The sequence below is a fragment of the Aulonocara sp. 'chitande type north' Nkhata Bay genome, linkage group LG11, assembly GCF_057382095.1.
Source record: "Aulonocara sp. 'chitande type north' Nkhata Bay isolate Kocher_YH1m ecotype deep benthic linkage group LG11, A_spYH_male_GT1.1, whole genome shotgun sequence".
Lineage (NCBI taxonomy): Eukaryota > Metazoa > Chordata > Actinopteri > Cichliformes > Cichlidae > Aulonocara > Aulonocara sp. 'chitande type north' Nkhata Bay.
Window position 1 is genome coordinate 26,900,045 of NC_141354.1, and position 12,489 is coordinate 26,912,533.

Consider the following 12,489-nt stretch of genomic DNA (forward strand, 5'->3'; position numbering starts at 1 on the left):
AAACAAACTTCATCTTAACTTCTTCCATGTGTTCAGGTTGTGCTCTTCGCTTTGACCAACAGAGAGCGACAAACCCAGCGGGCCCGACTTCCGTTTGGGCGGTGAGAGGCATCATGGGATATGTAGTGTGCTCGCAGGCCCTATAAATGATTATGGACTTCCTTTAACTTCCTCTTTACTGCGCGAGCCTGAGCGAGACAGGTACGGTTACCATCCTCATCCTTACCAGCAATACAAACCGAGTGTATTTGGACCTCCACGTTGAAAAACAGTCATAGGACATGAAACTAAACTTATGCCTGTGCCGATTGAAGACCTGCATGTTTTTTTTAAAGCGTTTTTAAACGAAAAGCGCTTAAGCTAATGCTAGCTGCTAACATTAAACAACGTGGTGCGGTGTAGCTGCGGCCTAGTCTTACGGATGCCCGGTCTGTTAAACGTTTATACGCGATTTATTGTAGTTTCAGAAACATTTAATGAAGCGCATCCGATGTATCAGTGTTTCTAGTCAATTCGGTCCTTACACATTACCCTTGTCTTCATAAACCGTACGATCGTGTGGCAAATCTGACCGATACAGTTGAAGCATGGAAGTAATAGTGACGGTTGTAGGTCCCTTTAGCCTGGTAAAAAGTTAATGTCTTTTTTTTTAATTATTCAGTAAACGCTTTGAAAAACGGAACTAGACTGACAGATGGAGAGCCTATTTGGCTTAATTAAACTGACTCTACTTTTTGAGGTTGACTTGATTGTCTTAGTTGTAAATTGTAACGAGTTATTGCTGAACGTGCATAATGTTTGCCTTTAAAATGTCTTCTGTGCACAAGATTCAAATAACATGTCAACCTTGAATAACCTATTAAAAGTGTAAAATGGTATAAATCTTATATGTAGCGTCCCCCTCATTGTAATTTCTTGGTTTTGCAGGCACTTATAAGCCATCATGCCCGTTGCCAGAAGCTGGGTTTGTCGTAAGACATATGTCACCCCCCGCCGCCCCTTCGAGAAGTCCCGTCTCGACCAGGAGTTGAAACTCATTGGTATGTTTTCATTTTCATAACTTCCGTCCATATATATATTTCAAGGCATACCCTTTAATGAGGTATACTAAACTGATTACGGCGTTTCATCTCCCTTTAAGGCGAGTATGGGCTGAGGAACAAGCGTGAGGTGTGGAGGGTCAAGTTCACCCTTGCCAAGATCCGCAAGGCTGCCAGAGAGCTGCTCACTCTGGATGAGAAGGACCCAAAGCGTCTGTTTGAAGGTGGGTAGGATGAGTTGAAGCTGGTTTGTGTTGGCCGATGATTTAAATATATAAAGTGTCAGACTTCACCATGGTGTCACGAATTCCTCGTCAATGAGGCCAATATTTCTGCTCTGCATAGATTTTTGAGTACGTCTCTGTGGTTGTATGTTTAAATGACGTTTTGTGTATACGTGTGGTTTTCCAGGTAACGCTTTGCTCAGGCGTCTGGTGAGAATCGGTGTGCTCGATGAGGGTAAGATGAAGCTCGATTATATCCTGGGCCTGAAGGTCGAGGATTTCTTGGAGAGGAGGCTTCAGACACAGGTCTTCAAGCTTGGACTTGCCAAGAGCATCCACCACGCTCGTGTCCTTATCCGCCAGAGGCACATTCGGTAAGCTCAAAGCAACACATAACGGGCTCAGTGGGGTTTTTTTTGTTTTGTTTTGGTTTTTTTGATGGACTCATGAGAACCTGTCGATGCTTCCTCTTCCATCAGAGGACCACCAACCTGTAACACACCCTGTTGACAACAGTTAAGATTTTCATCAAGGTCAATTCGGTATCAAAACCGTATACCTTGTCAGTAGACATTGCCCAGAGCCAATCCTGCCGCCGAGGGCGCAGACAGTGCCACGGTGTTGTGGCCGTCAGGTAAGGTATGGGGGATTGCACCTCGGGCAATTGTAGTATTCACTACAGCATTGGATATGAAGTACTCAGGCTGATGATTTAAGTCATAAGTTCAGATTTCCTGTGGTGTCAAGAATTCCTCGTCAATGAAGCCTGCAGTAAATTATACATGTAAAATATTAAAGATTCACACTTTTCCCACCCTGAAAGCTTTTTCAGCTTTTAAACTGCAAAGACAACTCTTAAGTGCAGCTGGAAGATGCATCAACATTTTCTAAAGTCCTCCCTTTATTGTCTGTCTTGGCAGTGTGCGCAAGCAGGTGGTGAATATCCCCTCTTTTGTGGTTCGCCTGGACAGCCAGAAGCACATCGACTTTTCCCTTAGGTCTCCGTACGGCGGTGGACGCCCAGGCCGCGTCAAGAGAAAGAACGCCAAGAAGGGCCAGGGTGGAGCTGGAGGAGCTGACGATGAGGAGGAGGATTAAGAAGGATGTTGTACAGGAGTGTTTCTTGATACTTCCCGTTGTGACAATTCTCAATAAAATGTTTGGTTTATCCAAAAAAAAAGTAGCTGACTCTATGCAGTTTTTTTTTTTGTTTTTTTTTTTTAAACGTATGTTTTTGTTTTTTCAACAGTATCAACACCAACATAAAATGAACGTATGGCAGTCATTAAAATAATAATAACAACACTAATAATAATAATAATAGTAATAACGATAATTGAAGTGTTAATCCTAAAAGGTTCCAAATAAATGCATAGTTAAATAAATTAAACCATACAAATAAATACAATTTAAAAAAAAAAAAAAAATCATAATATAGGTTACATAGTATATTCCCAACAGCAAGTCAGACATTATCCATTATCTAGTTGTCTTATTCACTCACCGCCCCCACATCCCCACGCCCCCCCCCCCCCCCCCCCCACATCCCCACTCCTCAGTAGATCCAAAAATATCTTCCAGATGTTGTAAAATTCAGAAGCCTTCTTTCTAACAATATAGGTCAGTTTCTCAAGAGCTAAACTCGATGTTAAGTTATTTAACCAGTGGTTAAAAGAGGGGCAACCAACATTCTTCCAGCATAAGGCGATACAGCGTTTGGCCTGTAACAAACAAAGATCGACCATTTTTCTTTCCTCACAAGACAGGGTACAGTCATCTGGATACAAGCCTAAAATGCATAACTTGGGGCAAAGCGGTACAGGTAGGGTTGCCAACCGTCCCTTAAAATACGGAATTGTCCCGTATTTCGAAACAAAAGTACACGTCCCGTATTGAGCTAATAAGGGACGCACTTTGTCCCGTAATACAGTGAGAATCAAAAGTAGTCTATAAATGTTTATGGAATTAACACTTTGTTTGAAAACATAATTCCCAGCCCCTCTCCTGCTTTGTGACCAATGAGCTGACAGCACACTTATGACAATTCGAGTATGACAATTCAGATTACCGCTCATCTCATTGGTCGAGGAAAGGTCGCTTGCGGAGAAAATACCGGAAGACAACAGATGACCACAACAAGAAGCATGGCCAACAGGGGAACAAACGCCGACTCTGCGGTGCAAGTCTCGGATGACAGTACACCTAAAGCTGGGCAAACACTGTGCGATTTTTTTCAGTCACGTTATTCAGCTCCTGCTCAAACTGCACGATTGACTCGCAGGGGTTAGAAGTTGGTAGGTCACGATGTACTCTCACACTATACCGCCCGATGCTCTGATGCGACCTGAGTGCTCACACTGTGCCTCCATAACATGAAGGTTATAACAGAAAATCTGTCGCTCTCTCTCTCTGTCTTTCACTCACACAGACACACCACCACTACCATCAACTTTGCTAAATTGCTAATGAAAAACATTGATCAGGCAGCTGTGATTGAGCAGTAGTGTAAATCCAACTATTTTCACGGTTGTTGTGGTCGTGATAATTTTGTGATGCCACATCGAAAAGGCTCGGATGAGCTTTCCAAAGTTCTACAAGTTGTGCCTCCATCGCTTGTGTCCAGATCACACGCTGCACAGCCGTGCTGCTCCATCTTTTTCACCAACGTTTACGTTTGCGCGCGAGCAGTGTGAGCGGCTCACGAGCGATTGATGATCGGGAGCTGGTCGTGAGGTGTTAATCACTTCTCGTTACCCCACGTATACTACACGACGCACGATGAAGGCCAAAATCGGTCCGATCACTCAAAAATCGGCTCAAAATGGGCCAAAAATCGCACAGTGTGAGCCCAGCATTAGAGCAGCAATGTTTGTTCCCCTCAGAGAAAGGGAAGAATGGGAAAAGGAAAACACCTGGCTGGAAAAAGTTAATATGGGCATGTGCAGTGAATATCAGCGCTATGTGGCCAGAAGTGTGATAATATAATTTATTTTGTGTAATAAACAACTGCAAGGATAGATGATTACAACAAATTGATGACTAATACATAAAAGTAATACATAGATGAATAATGATGATGAGTTATGATGCGTAATCATGGGAACAAGCGGGTTTACAAACAGGAGCAGCTGATTAGCATTAGAAAAGCTGAAATAATACCTCAACTGAAGCCAATTGTACTAAATGCACTAAATGTGCACTGTTACAAGAATATTTTTCTTTCTATTGTTTTCTATTATTTTAAGTTAAGCAGGACAGAGTGCTTTTAAAGAAAGATTTACTTATATTCTCAAAAGTTAAGCATGACAGGCTTCTGTTTAAGAAAGAGACCTGTTTTACTGTGTTAATGTTGTCATTTTGAGCTAAAAATAAATGGCTAAATGATCATTTGTTTCACATGTGTTCATATCACAAAGAATATGCATCTACTTAAATCAACTTCAAGTCAAATGGTTAAAAAAATAATTTCACACACAAAAAAAGAGCTAGAAAATTCACCACACTGGGAAGGGTGAAGACAACTGGGTCGCCCGGCCCTGGCCACGAGGTGTCCCTTATTTATTTTTCAGGGAGTTGGCAACCCTAGGTACAGGAGAAGTTGTGATCTGAGAGATATATTTTAACACAGAGCTCCAAAATTTTTGGATCTCTTCACATTTCCACAGGCAGTGATATAGTGTACCCTGTACCCTGCCAAAGCAAAGAGGACACAGGCAAAAAAATATCTTCAAAAAGGGTTTTCTTTATTTTAACCCTCAAAAAGTCCAAAATTAACAAAATTCAAAACCATACTTAGCAGGCCCATAAAACAGGTCAACTAAATATAACTCTACAAAAAGTAATTTCCAAAAACTTAAAAAACAAAGTGAGACACAACTTAACTCACAAACTGACCTAATGAGGGTAGCTTTTATAATGATTTGGCCAAACCATTTGAACACAATAGGGGGGAAAACAAAAACACACACTAAGCACAGAATAACCTAACTAAACCCTAAACACCCCTGCTCCTGGTAAGCCCATGGTTGGTCCTGCTGAGCAGGCATTTTGTCCCCAGAGTCCTCAGCCACGCCTTTTGCCCAGACAGGAAACAGCCACCGCCCAAACCCAGGTAACTCAAAGAAAGAGAAACATAATTAATATAACAAAACATTTTAGAAAAACCACACAATGTTACTATGTGTGGCTGCTGGATTTTTCAATCAAGATGGTGTATGAGATTCAATAGTATGTACTGACTCTAGATTTCTTTTCGTTTGAGTTAATTTTACTAAGTCTCTTTAACTGTGTGAAACAAAACTTGACACCTGAACTGACATGCTTATTTATACTGAGGTTTTTAAAACTATACAGCTTTATAGACATAGAGCTCAGGTATGTAGCTGTGAGTGTGCTAGATGCCAGATTAAGCTGACAACTATTACGTCACTCTTATTCATATTTAGCAACATAGAAACACAGGAAGTTGAGTTTAAGATTGTTACTGAGGTTAAAGAGCTGTAAAGCTTGTGTCATCTCCATAGGATTGAAAACTCAAACTAGGCCTGTGGATGACAAGCTCAAGGTCTTAGGTCTTATAGTTTTGTAATCTTAACATAAGACTTTAATGATCCTACGGTGAGGAAATTTGTGTTACCTCAGCTCAGGTACAGATGGCAGAAGAAAAGTACAAAAAATACAAAATAAGTAAACACTATATCCAACAGTAGCATACACTGTACGTGATTATGGATAGAGAGTTGTTACTATTACTATGTAAGTAATAGATATCTAAAAGTATAAACATGTACACGCACACACACATGTACACAATAAATATACATATGGATGATACACATGCATGAAGTGTGACCGTGGATGTCAACAATGTCCAGTGACTCATGACATTGTGATTGAGGAGTTGCTGTTGGGATGAATGATCTGTGAAAGCGCTCCTTCCTGCAGCAAGGGTATTTCAGTCTCTCACTAAAGGAACTGCTCAGCACACTCACAGATTCATGCAGAGGGTGATGTGGGTTGTTCATGATGGATGTCAGCTTTACTAACATCCTCCTCTCGCCACCTCCACAGACTCCAGAGCACATCCCAGCACAGAGCTAGACCTCTGCACCAGTTTGTCAATCCTGCTCCTGTCCCTGTCCGTGCATCCGCTCCCTCAGCAGGCCACTGCAAAGAAAAAGGCAGATGCTACCAGAGTATCATAGAATGGTCTTAACAGAGTCCAGCAGACTCCGAAGGACCTCAGTCTCCTCAGCAGGTGGGGTCGACTCTGGCCCTTCTTATACAGGACGTCTGTATTTGTAATAAATTTGTTTTTATTTTCTCTAGACTCGCTTTTATTGAGTTTAGTTTCAGTTAGTTTTTAGAGTGAGTTTTCTCATTTCAGTTTAGCTTCTTTTTTCTTTTTTTTTGAAAATGTTTCGTTTTAGTTCAGTTTCTATTAGTTTTAGATTTTATTAATTATTATTTCATGAAGGGAATATGTCAGGGGCCAGATTTCAGAAACACAGTACAGGTAATACAGTAAAAACACAACTTTATTTTAAAAGCAGTTGACTCAGTCTTGTAGACATCCAACGTCTCAATAAGACATCTATCAAAGCCTTATATACCAAGTTTTAAATATATATTCGATCTATCCTTCAAGCTCAGGAGCTTACGGGTCCTGCACAGAATCTTAGCTGTTCCTAGGACTGCAGTCTTCTGGACAGAGATCTCAGGTGTTGTTCCTGGGCTCTTCTTCGCTTGTCTACCACCACTATGTCCGATTGGTTAGCCACCAACATTTTGTCCGTCTGTATCTAGGAGTCCCACAGAATCTTAGCTCAGTCATTCTTGACCACCCATTTTGACCTCAGGACTTCCAGGCCATACACTCCACAGATGGTCCTGTGTACTACGCTGACCACTTGGTTATAGCTTTACATGTATGCCCTGCCTGCTAGCATCTTACACCCTCCTGTTATGTGCTGGATTGTCTCAGAGGCATCTTAACACAGCCTGCACCTGGGGTCTTGCCTGGTGTGATAGACCCCAGCCTCTGTGGATCTTGTCCTTAGAGCTTGTTTCTGTGTTGCCATGATTAGTGCCTCCATACTGGATTCCTCGATTGTCTGTAGTGCTGTATTGACCTCCTCTAGTAGACCCTCAGAGGGTGGTGGTTACTTCTACAAGATTACTTCACATAATCTTGGTAACCGGCTACCGAGGGTCCAAGTTTCCAGGTTGGCGATGATCCTATCTTTCAGGTCAGTTCCTCTTGCTCAGTTAGCATGTTAAATGTTAACATGAACTCCCTCGCTGAAACAGATCACATACAGTGGACTTGTTCCTCACCCTTCTTACTACTTTCAGTGTTTCTTTTTCATTCTTGCTTATGTGACAAAGGCTTCTGATTTTCAGCGCTCAATAGCCATGGGTCATACATACATACATACTGACTTCAAACTTTTCCACAATTTCTAAATAGTTTTCTTCCCTCTGGTCACGTCTCAGAAAACTTTTGTTAGAACACCTCCCACACTTCCACTGATTTGTGGATTTGTGGATGGGGAGAAACGCTTTGGGGAGAGACGTCAGGTGGCAGCGGCGGTACGTCACAGACTTAAGGACTATGTCGGGAGGGACTGAGCAGCTCGACGGTTTTTATGTGAAATAAATTATATTTTAGAACCCTATATTTTATATTTCCTTGGTACCTCCACTACTCTTCCTGTTTAAGAAGGGTTTCCCTTTTTAGACTTAGAAGAGACTAATAATTAAAAACAGAACATATGTTGTCTTTATCCCGGGCCTGATATATGACTGAGCGTCAGCATAGAGCACTCAGGTGTGTGTTAACAAAATGCTACACCTCTCAGGAGAGGATTTCCCAGCAAATTTATCCCAACGCCAAATGGTGCAATGTTCAGAAAAAACGGCAAAACACCTGATGTCTACATCTCAAACTGTACAGGTCCTTGGTGAACTGAAGCAATATTGTGGAGTGTAGAAGAGTGGATCAAAATTTCTCCACAATAATGTCACAGAATGATATTGTGATAAAGAAAACTAGCTTATCGAGGTTCAAACTATATGTTCGGGCACCATGTCTCTCATATATTTTATTAAGGTTTCATTTTTAAAAAGCCGACACTTTAAATCGGGGTCCCCAATCCCAGTCCGCAAGGGCCGGTGTCCCTGCAGGTTTTAGATGTGTGCTTGATCCATCACAGCTGATGTAAATGGCTAAATGACCTCTTGAAGTTCTCCAGAGGCCTGGTAATGAACTAATCAATGTGATTCAGGTGTGTTGACCCAGGGTGAGATCTAAAACCTGCAGGGACACCGGCCCTTGTGGACTGGGATTGGGGACCCCTGCTTTAAATGTTTTCGCTTTTAGTGGCATCTAAAGTAGGGTGACCATATTTTGATTTCCAAAAAAGAGGACACTTGGCTCAGTCATGAAGAACTTGCTTAAAGAAACATAAAATTGGCCAGGTATTATAGGAAAAGCCATAAAGCCTTTGAATGAAAACAAACGCTGTTGTAACAGTGATGTACACTGTCTTGTTAGTATATGTATGATTTCTATACATTTTACATCAGATGAAAACTTTGGTTGTAAGATTCCCTGTTAATGCCCTACCTGGCCCCCCTGACAAAGTTTTGCTAGACCCGCCCCTGCACAGTTGCCAGCTGTCAGCTGTAGAAAAGGATCCTGGTGTTATTTGTCTCTCAGAAACAGTTCATAACTTCCCTTCAACTCATTCATGTCACCTAAAAGGTAAACCTGTTTCTCCATCATCTGTTCAGCTCTGATGATTCAGTAAGGACATCTCCTGGTTTCATCTTCATGTTTCAAACATCAGCTGATACTAGAAAGTACGGTGGCCCCTAGAGACAAAGCACGTACAAACTCCAAAACACTTGCAAACTCCAAAACACTTGCAAATTCCAAAACACATGCAAACTCCAAAACACTTGCAAACTAAAAAACACATGCAAACTCCAAAACACGTACAAACTCCAAAACACATGCAAAATCCAAAACACTTGCAAACTAAAAAACACATGCAAACTCCAAAACACGTACAGACTCCAAAACACTTGCAAAATCCAAAACACTTGCAAACTAAAAAACACATGCAAACTCCAAAACACGTACAGACTCCAAAACACTTGCAAAATCCAAAACACTTGCAAACTAAAAAACACGTACAAACTCCAAAACACGTACAAATTCCAAAACACTTGCAAAATCCAAAACACTTGCAAACTAAAAAACACATGCAAATTCCAAAACACAAATTTGGTTTTGGAAACAAATTAAAACGTACAGCTCTGCTATCACTTCCAACATAAATGAAGACAGAAAACTAAACAGCAGTGACGTTTGTAGGGTTACTGAAGTTGGGCTAGCTGGTATATAATGATGTGCTACGTGACCGCTAGCGACACAGCTATGTTAGCATAATATAAACAAGCTAACTTTTTTTCCACTCGATAAAAGTTAACGTGAGTGTTCTCGGTGGTCAGGAACAAATGTAATCGCATGGCAGGATGCTGTAAAAGGACCAAACTTCAGCCAGGAGAACAACTGAGATAATCCATCCACAATACGAGGTTAGTCATTCATATACTGCTGCATGGGCTGGGCTGTAGTTACATCCTAAGGTTTTAAAAACTGAGCTTAAATAAATGATTAGCGGTAATAAAAGCCGAGGGAGGTCAACGGGGATCACTGACTGTTTTAGGAGCTTTTTGAGATCAAATAGAAGAAAATACAAAACATTAAACATGTTAACAATACAAAAGCCATATTAAACGCAGACTACTTTAGGCCCGGAAGTAGGACTCGTCACGTCATTACTTAACAATCAGATAGATTTCTTCTGAGCCAACAGGGTAAGCAGTTTGAGCAGGAGCACTCAACCCCTCAGGTCATCTCTTATTCACCCTAATGGCATTCGTGCTATTATTGCAGCAGCAAAATTCAGAAAATCCAGGTTTTTCTATGTGTTACTATAGAGCTTCGAAGTCTATGTGCACATTTAACCAAAACTACACGTTTAACAGATGCACTGGGCTGAGTGTTGTGCTTCTTGTTAGACTCCTAAAAATAATTTATTAATTAATTTATTTTTTTAAGAACCTAAAGTGTCAATTCTCATCAAATCAATTCTTCCCGTGTAGCAGCAGATGGCCTCTTAAGTAATTAATCGTGCTCCAATTCCTCCTATTGTCTTTTCTGCTACTTGAATACTGTAAAGTGATCGTCTGGTTCCAAAATGCTAAAAAATAAATGGTCAATCAGTTAATTGTTGCACTGTCCTTATTAGTTAACTTTTGTGCTTTATCTTTTTATTATAGATTGGACAGGCAAACGCAGGCAACCTCTTTCATCCATCAAGTGTTTGGCGGGTACCTAAGATCCAGAGGTAAGTCACTGTTTTTTAAGGTTTGATTTATTTTTCTTTTATTTGTCTTTTTATGTCTTACAGCTTGTGTGATACTCATAGCACTGATTTCTGTTTCTGTTAAACGTTTAAACTGCAAAGCTGTCTCAGATACATTTGACCCTTTTCTGGATATCACTCTGGAAATTAAGGTAATTGGACAACATTCAAAGTGACGTTGCTACTATGTATTCTCTGCATTATGGAGTGTGAGGTTTTTCCTCTCTCTCTCTGTTCATATAGACTGCTCCAAATGTCTCCAAAGCTCTGAAGCAGTTTGTCAAGCCAGAACAGCTGGATGGCGAAAATGCTTACAAATGCACCAAGTAAGTCAAAGAGATGCCAAACCATGATGAATGTTTGTTTCCTTCAGGTGCAAAAAAATGGTAACGGCCTCAAAAAGATTCACAATCCATCGCAGCGCCAATGTGCTCACCCTCTCACTCAAACGCTTTGCAGACTTCAGTGGAGGCAAAATCACAAAGTCAAATGGCCAATAGTGTCTGCTTAAGTCATAAAGATACATGACAGATGCTTTGTTTTATTATAAAACAGGATATTTGCATGTAATGTTTGAAATTCTTTGTGTGGTGGTCATCAGGATGTGAAGTATTTGGAGCATCTGGATCTGCGGCCCTTCATGTCTCAGTCCCACGGGGAGCCCCAGCTCTACAGGCTGTATGCTGTGCTGGTTCACTCTGGATTGAGTTGTCATGCTGGACACTATTTCTGCTATATTAAGGTACTGGCTGTGCCCGAATCTGTTTGAATGCTGCTGTTGCTTAGTACAAACAAACACACACCATAAACAACACATTTAAGCAGAAAACTGAATGCAAACAGAGAAAAATACTTTGTATGCATTGAAAGAAAGAAAAAAAAAAAAAAGACCCCTATATAACCATAAGATTCTTCTTTTTAGCTCAAATTCAATTCAGAAACTGAATCTGCTGTGTCACATCTCTCTCATTCTGTCTCACAGGCCAGCAATTTGCAGTGGTTTCAGATGAATGACTCGTCCGTGTCAGTCAGTGACATTAGGACCGTTCTCAACCAGCAGGCATATGTCCTCTTCTACATCAAGTGAGTAAACATCGGTATTTTTAAACATTCTAGGCTTATTCCTTCAGTAGAACTTTTCCCATCATTATTTAATAATGTAGACATGTTTATTCCCACTTTTCTTGTAGAAAATGTATTATTATAACCTAATGTTATAATGTTGATGCTTTGTCATGGTTAATATTATATTATATTAATATTTCTTTTATTTATTTTGGCCACATCAGATCTCTGGCAGTAATCATGGCAGTTTGACGTCTACGGCTCCTGTTGCTAATGGAATAGGCAATGACCATAGCCAACCAAAGTAAGCCTAACACTGAACTAAAAAAAAATTATTGCTCTGCTGTCCATTTTATGCATTTAAATTTTTAAGTTTAGAGGAGTGATCTTAAAACTGTGCAGACTTTCCTCTCTGCCAGTGTGACAAAGCATTGCTCATATTGCTTTTGTATTTTATTTTTCCAGCAAAGATGCCTCATCCCAGGCTAGTTCTTCTCAGAGCATTCATCCTGCTGCTAATGAAAGCCAGGATTTCTCCACTCCTGTCACAAGGGGTAAAACTCCATCTGAACCCCTGCCTCACTGTACAGAATCCTCTGCCGTTAGCGCTTCACCCTCAGCTACTGCTACAACTACCCCTTCTGTTGCAGCTAAAGAATCTGCTTCCGCTCATTCTTCTTCTGGGCAAGATGGCAACCCTGCAGCCTTACCCCCTCAGCCGGG

At 40.9% G+C, this 12,489-nt stretch overlaps 2 protein-coding genes across 2 annotated transcripts; both read left to right on the forward strand.

Annotated features, from left to right (window-relative positions):
* Positions 1–150: 150 nt before the first annotated feature.
* Positions 151–2,444, forward strand: rps9 (ribosomal protein S9). The gene is made up of 5 exons (XM_086311591.1): positions 151–201; positions 928–1,040; positions 1,142–1,264; positions 1,452–1,638; positions 2,185–2,444. The coding sequence occupies exons 2-5, from the start codon at positions 944–946 to the stop codon at positions 2,360–2,362; spliced, it is 585 nt and encodes a 194-aa protein (XP_086167717.1). The 5' UTR covers positions 151–201; positions 928–943; the 3' UTR covers positions 2,363–2,444.
* A 7,267-nt stretch (positions 2,445–9,711) lies between these two features.
* LOC147319188 (ubiquitin carboxyl-terminal hydrolase 17-like protein 6) lies at positions 9,712–12,360 on the forward strand. The gene is made up of 8 exons (XM_086311594.1): positions 9,712–9,868; positions 10,616–10,683; positions 10,804–10,853; positions 10,945–11,027; positions 11,303–11,443; positions 11,684–11,784; positions 11,991–12,070; positions 12,232–12,360. The coding sequence occupies exons 4-7, from the start codon at positions 11,019–11,021 to the stop codon at positions 12,016–12,018; spliced, it is 279 nt and encodes a 92-aa protein (XP_086167720.1). The 5' UTR covers positions 9,712–9,868; positions 10,616–10,683; positions 10,804–10,853; positions 10,945–11,018; the 3' UTR covers positions 12,019–12,070; positions 12,232–12,360.
* Positions 12,361–12,489: the final 129 nt, after the last annotated feature.

Coding starts and splice junctions, on each gene's coding strand:
- rps9 (XM_086311591.1), top strand. CDS start 944: ATGCCCGTTGCCAGAAGCTGGGTTTGTCGTAAGACATATGTCACCCCC. Junction 1,265..1,451: donor CCCAAAGCGTCTGTTTGAAG/GTGGGTAGGATG, acceptor GTGGTTTTCCAG/GTAACGCTTTGCTCAGGCGT. Junction 1,639..2,184: donor ATCCGCCAGAGGCACATTCG/GTAAGCTCAAAG, acceptor CTGTCTTGGCAG/TGTGCGCAAGCAGGTGGTGA.
- LOC147319188 (XM_086311594.1), top strand. Junction 11,444..11,683: donor ACTATTTCTGCTATATTAAG/GTACTGGCTGTG, acceptor TCTGTCTCACAG/GCCAGCAATTTGCAGTGGTT. Junction 11,785..11,990: donor TATGTCCTCTTCTACATCAA/GTGAGTAAACAT, acceptor TGGCCACATCAG/ATCTCTGGCAGTAATCATGG.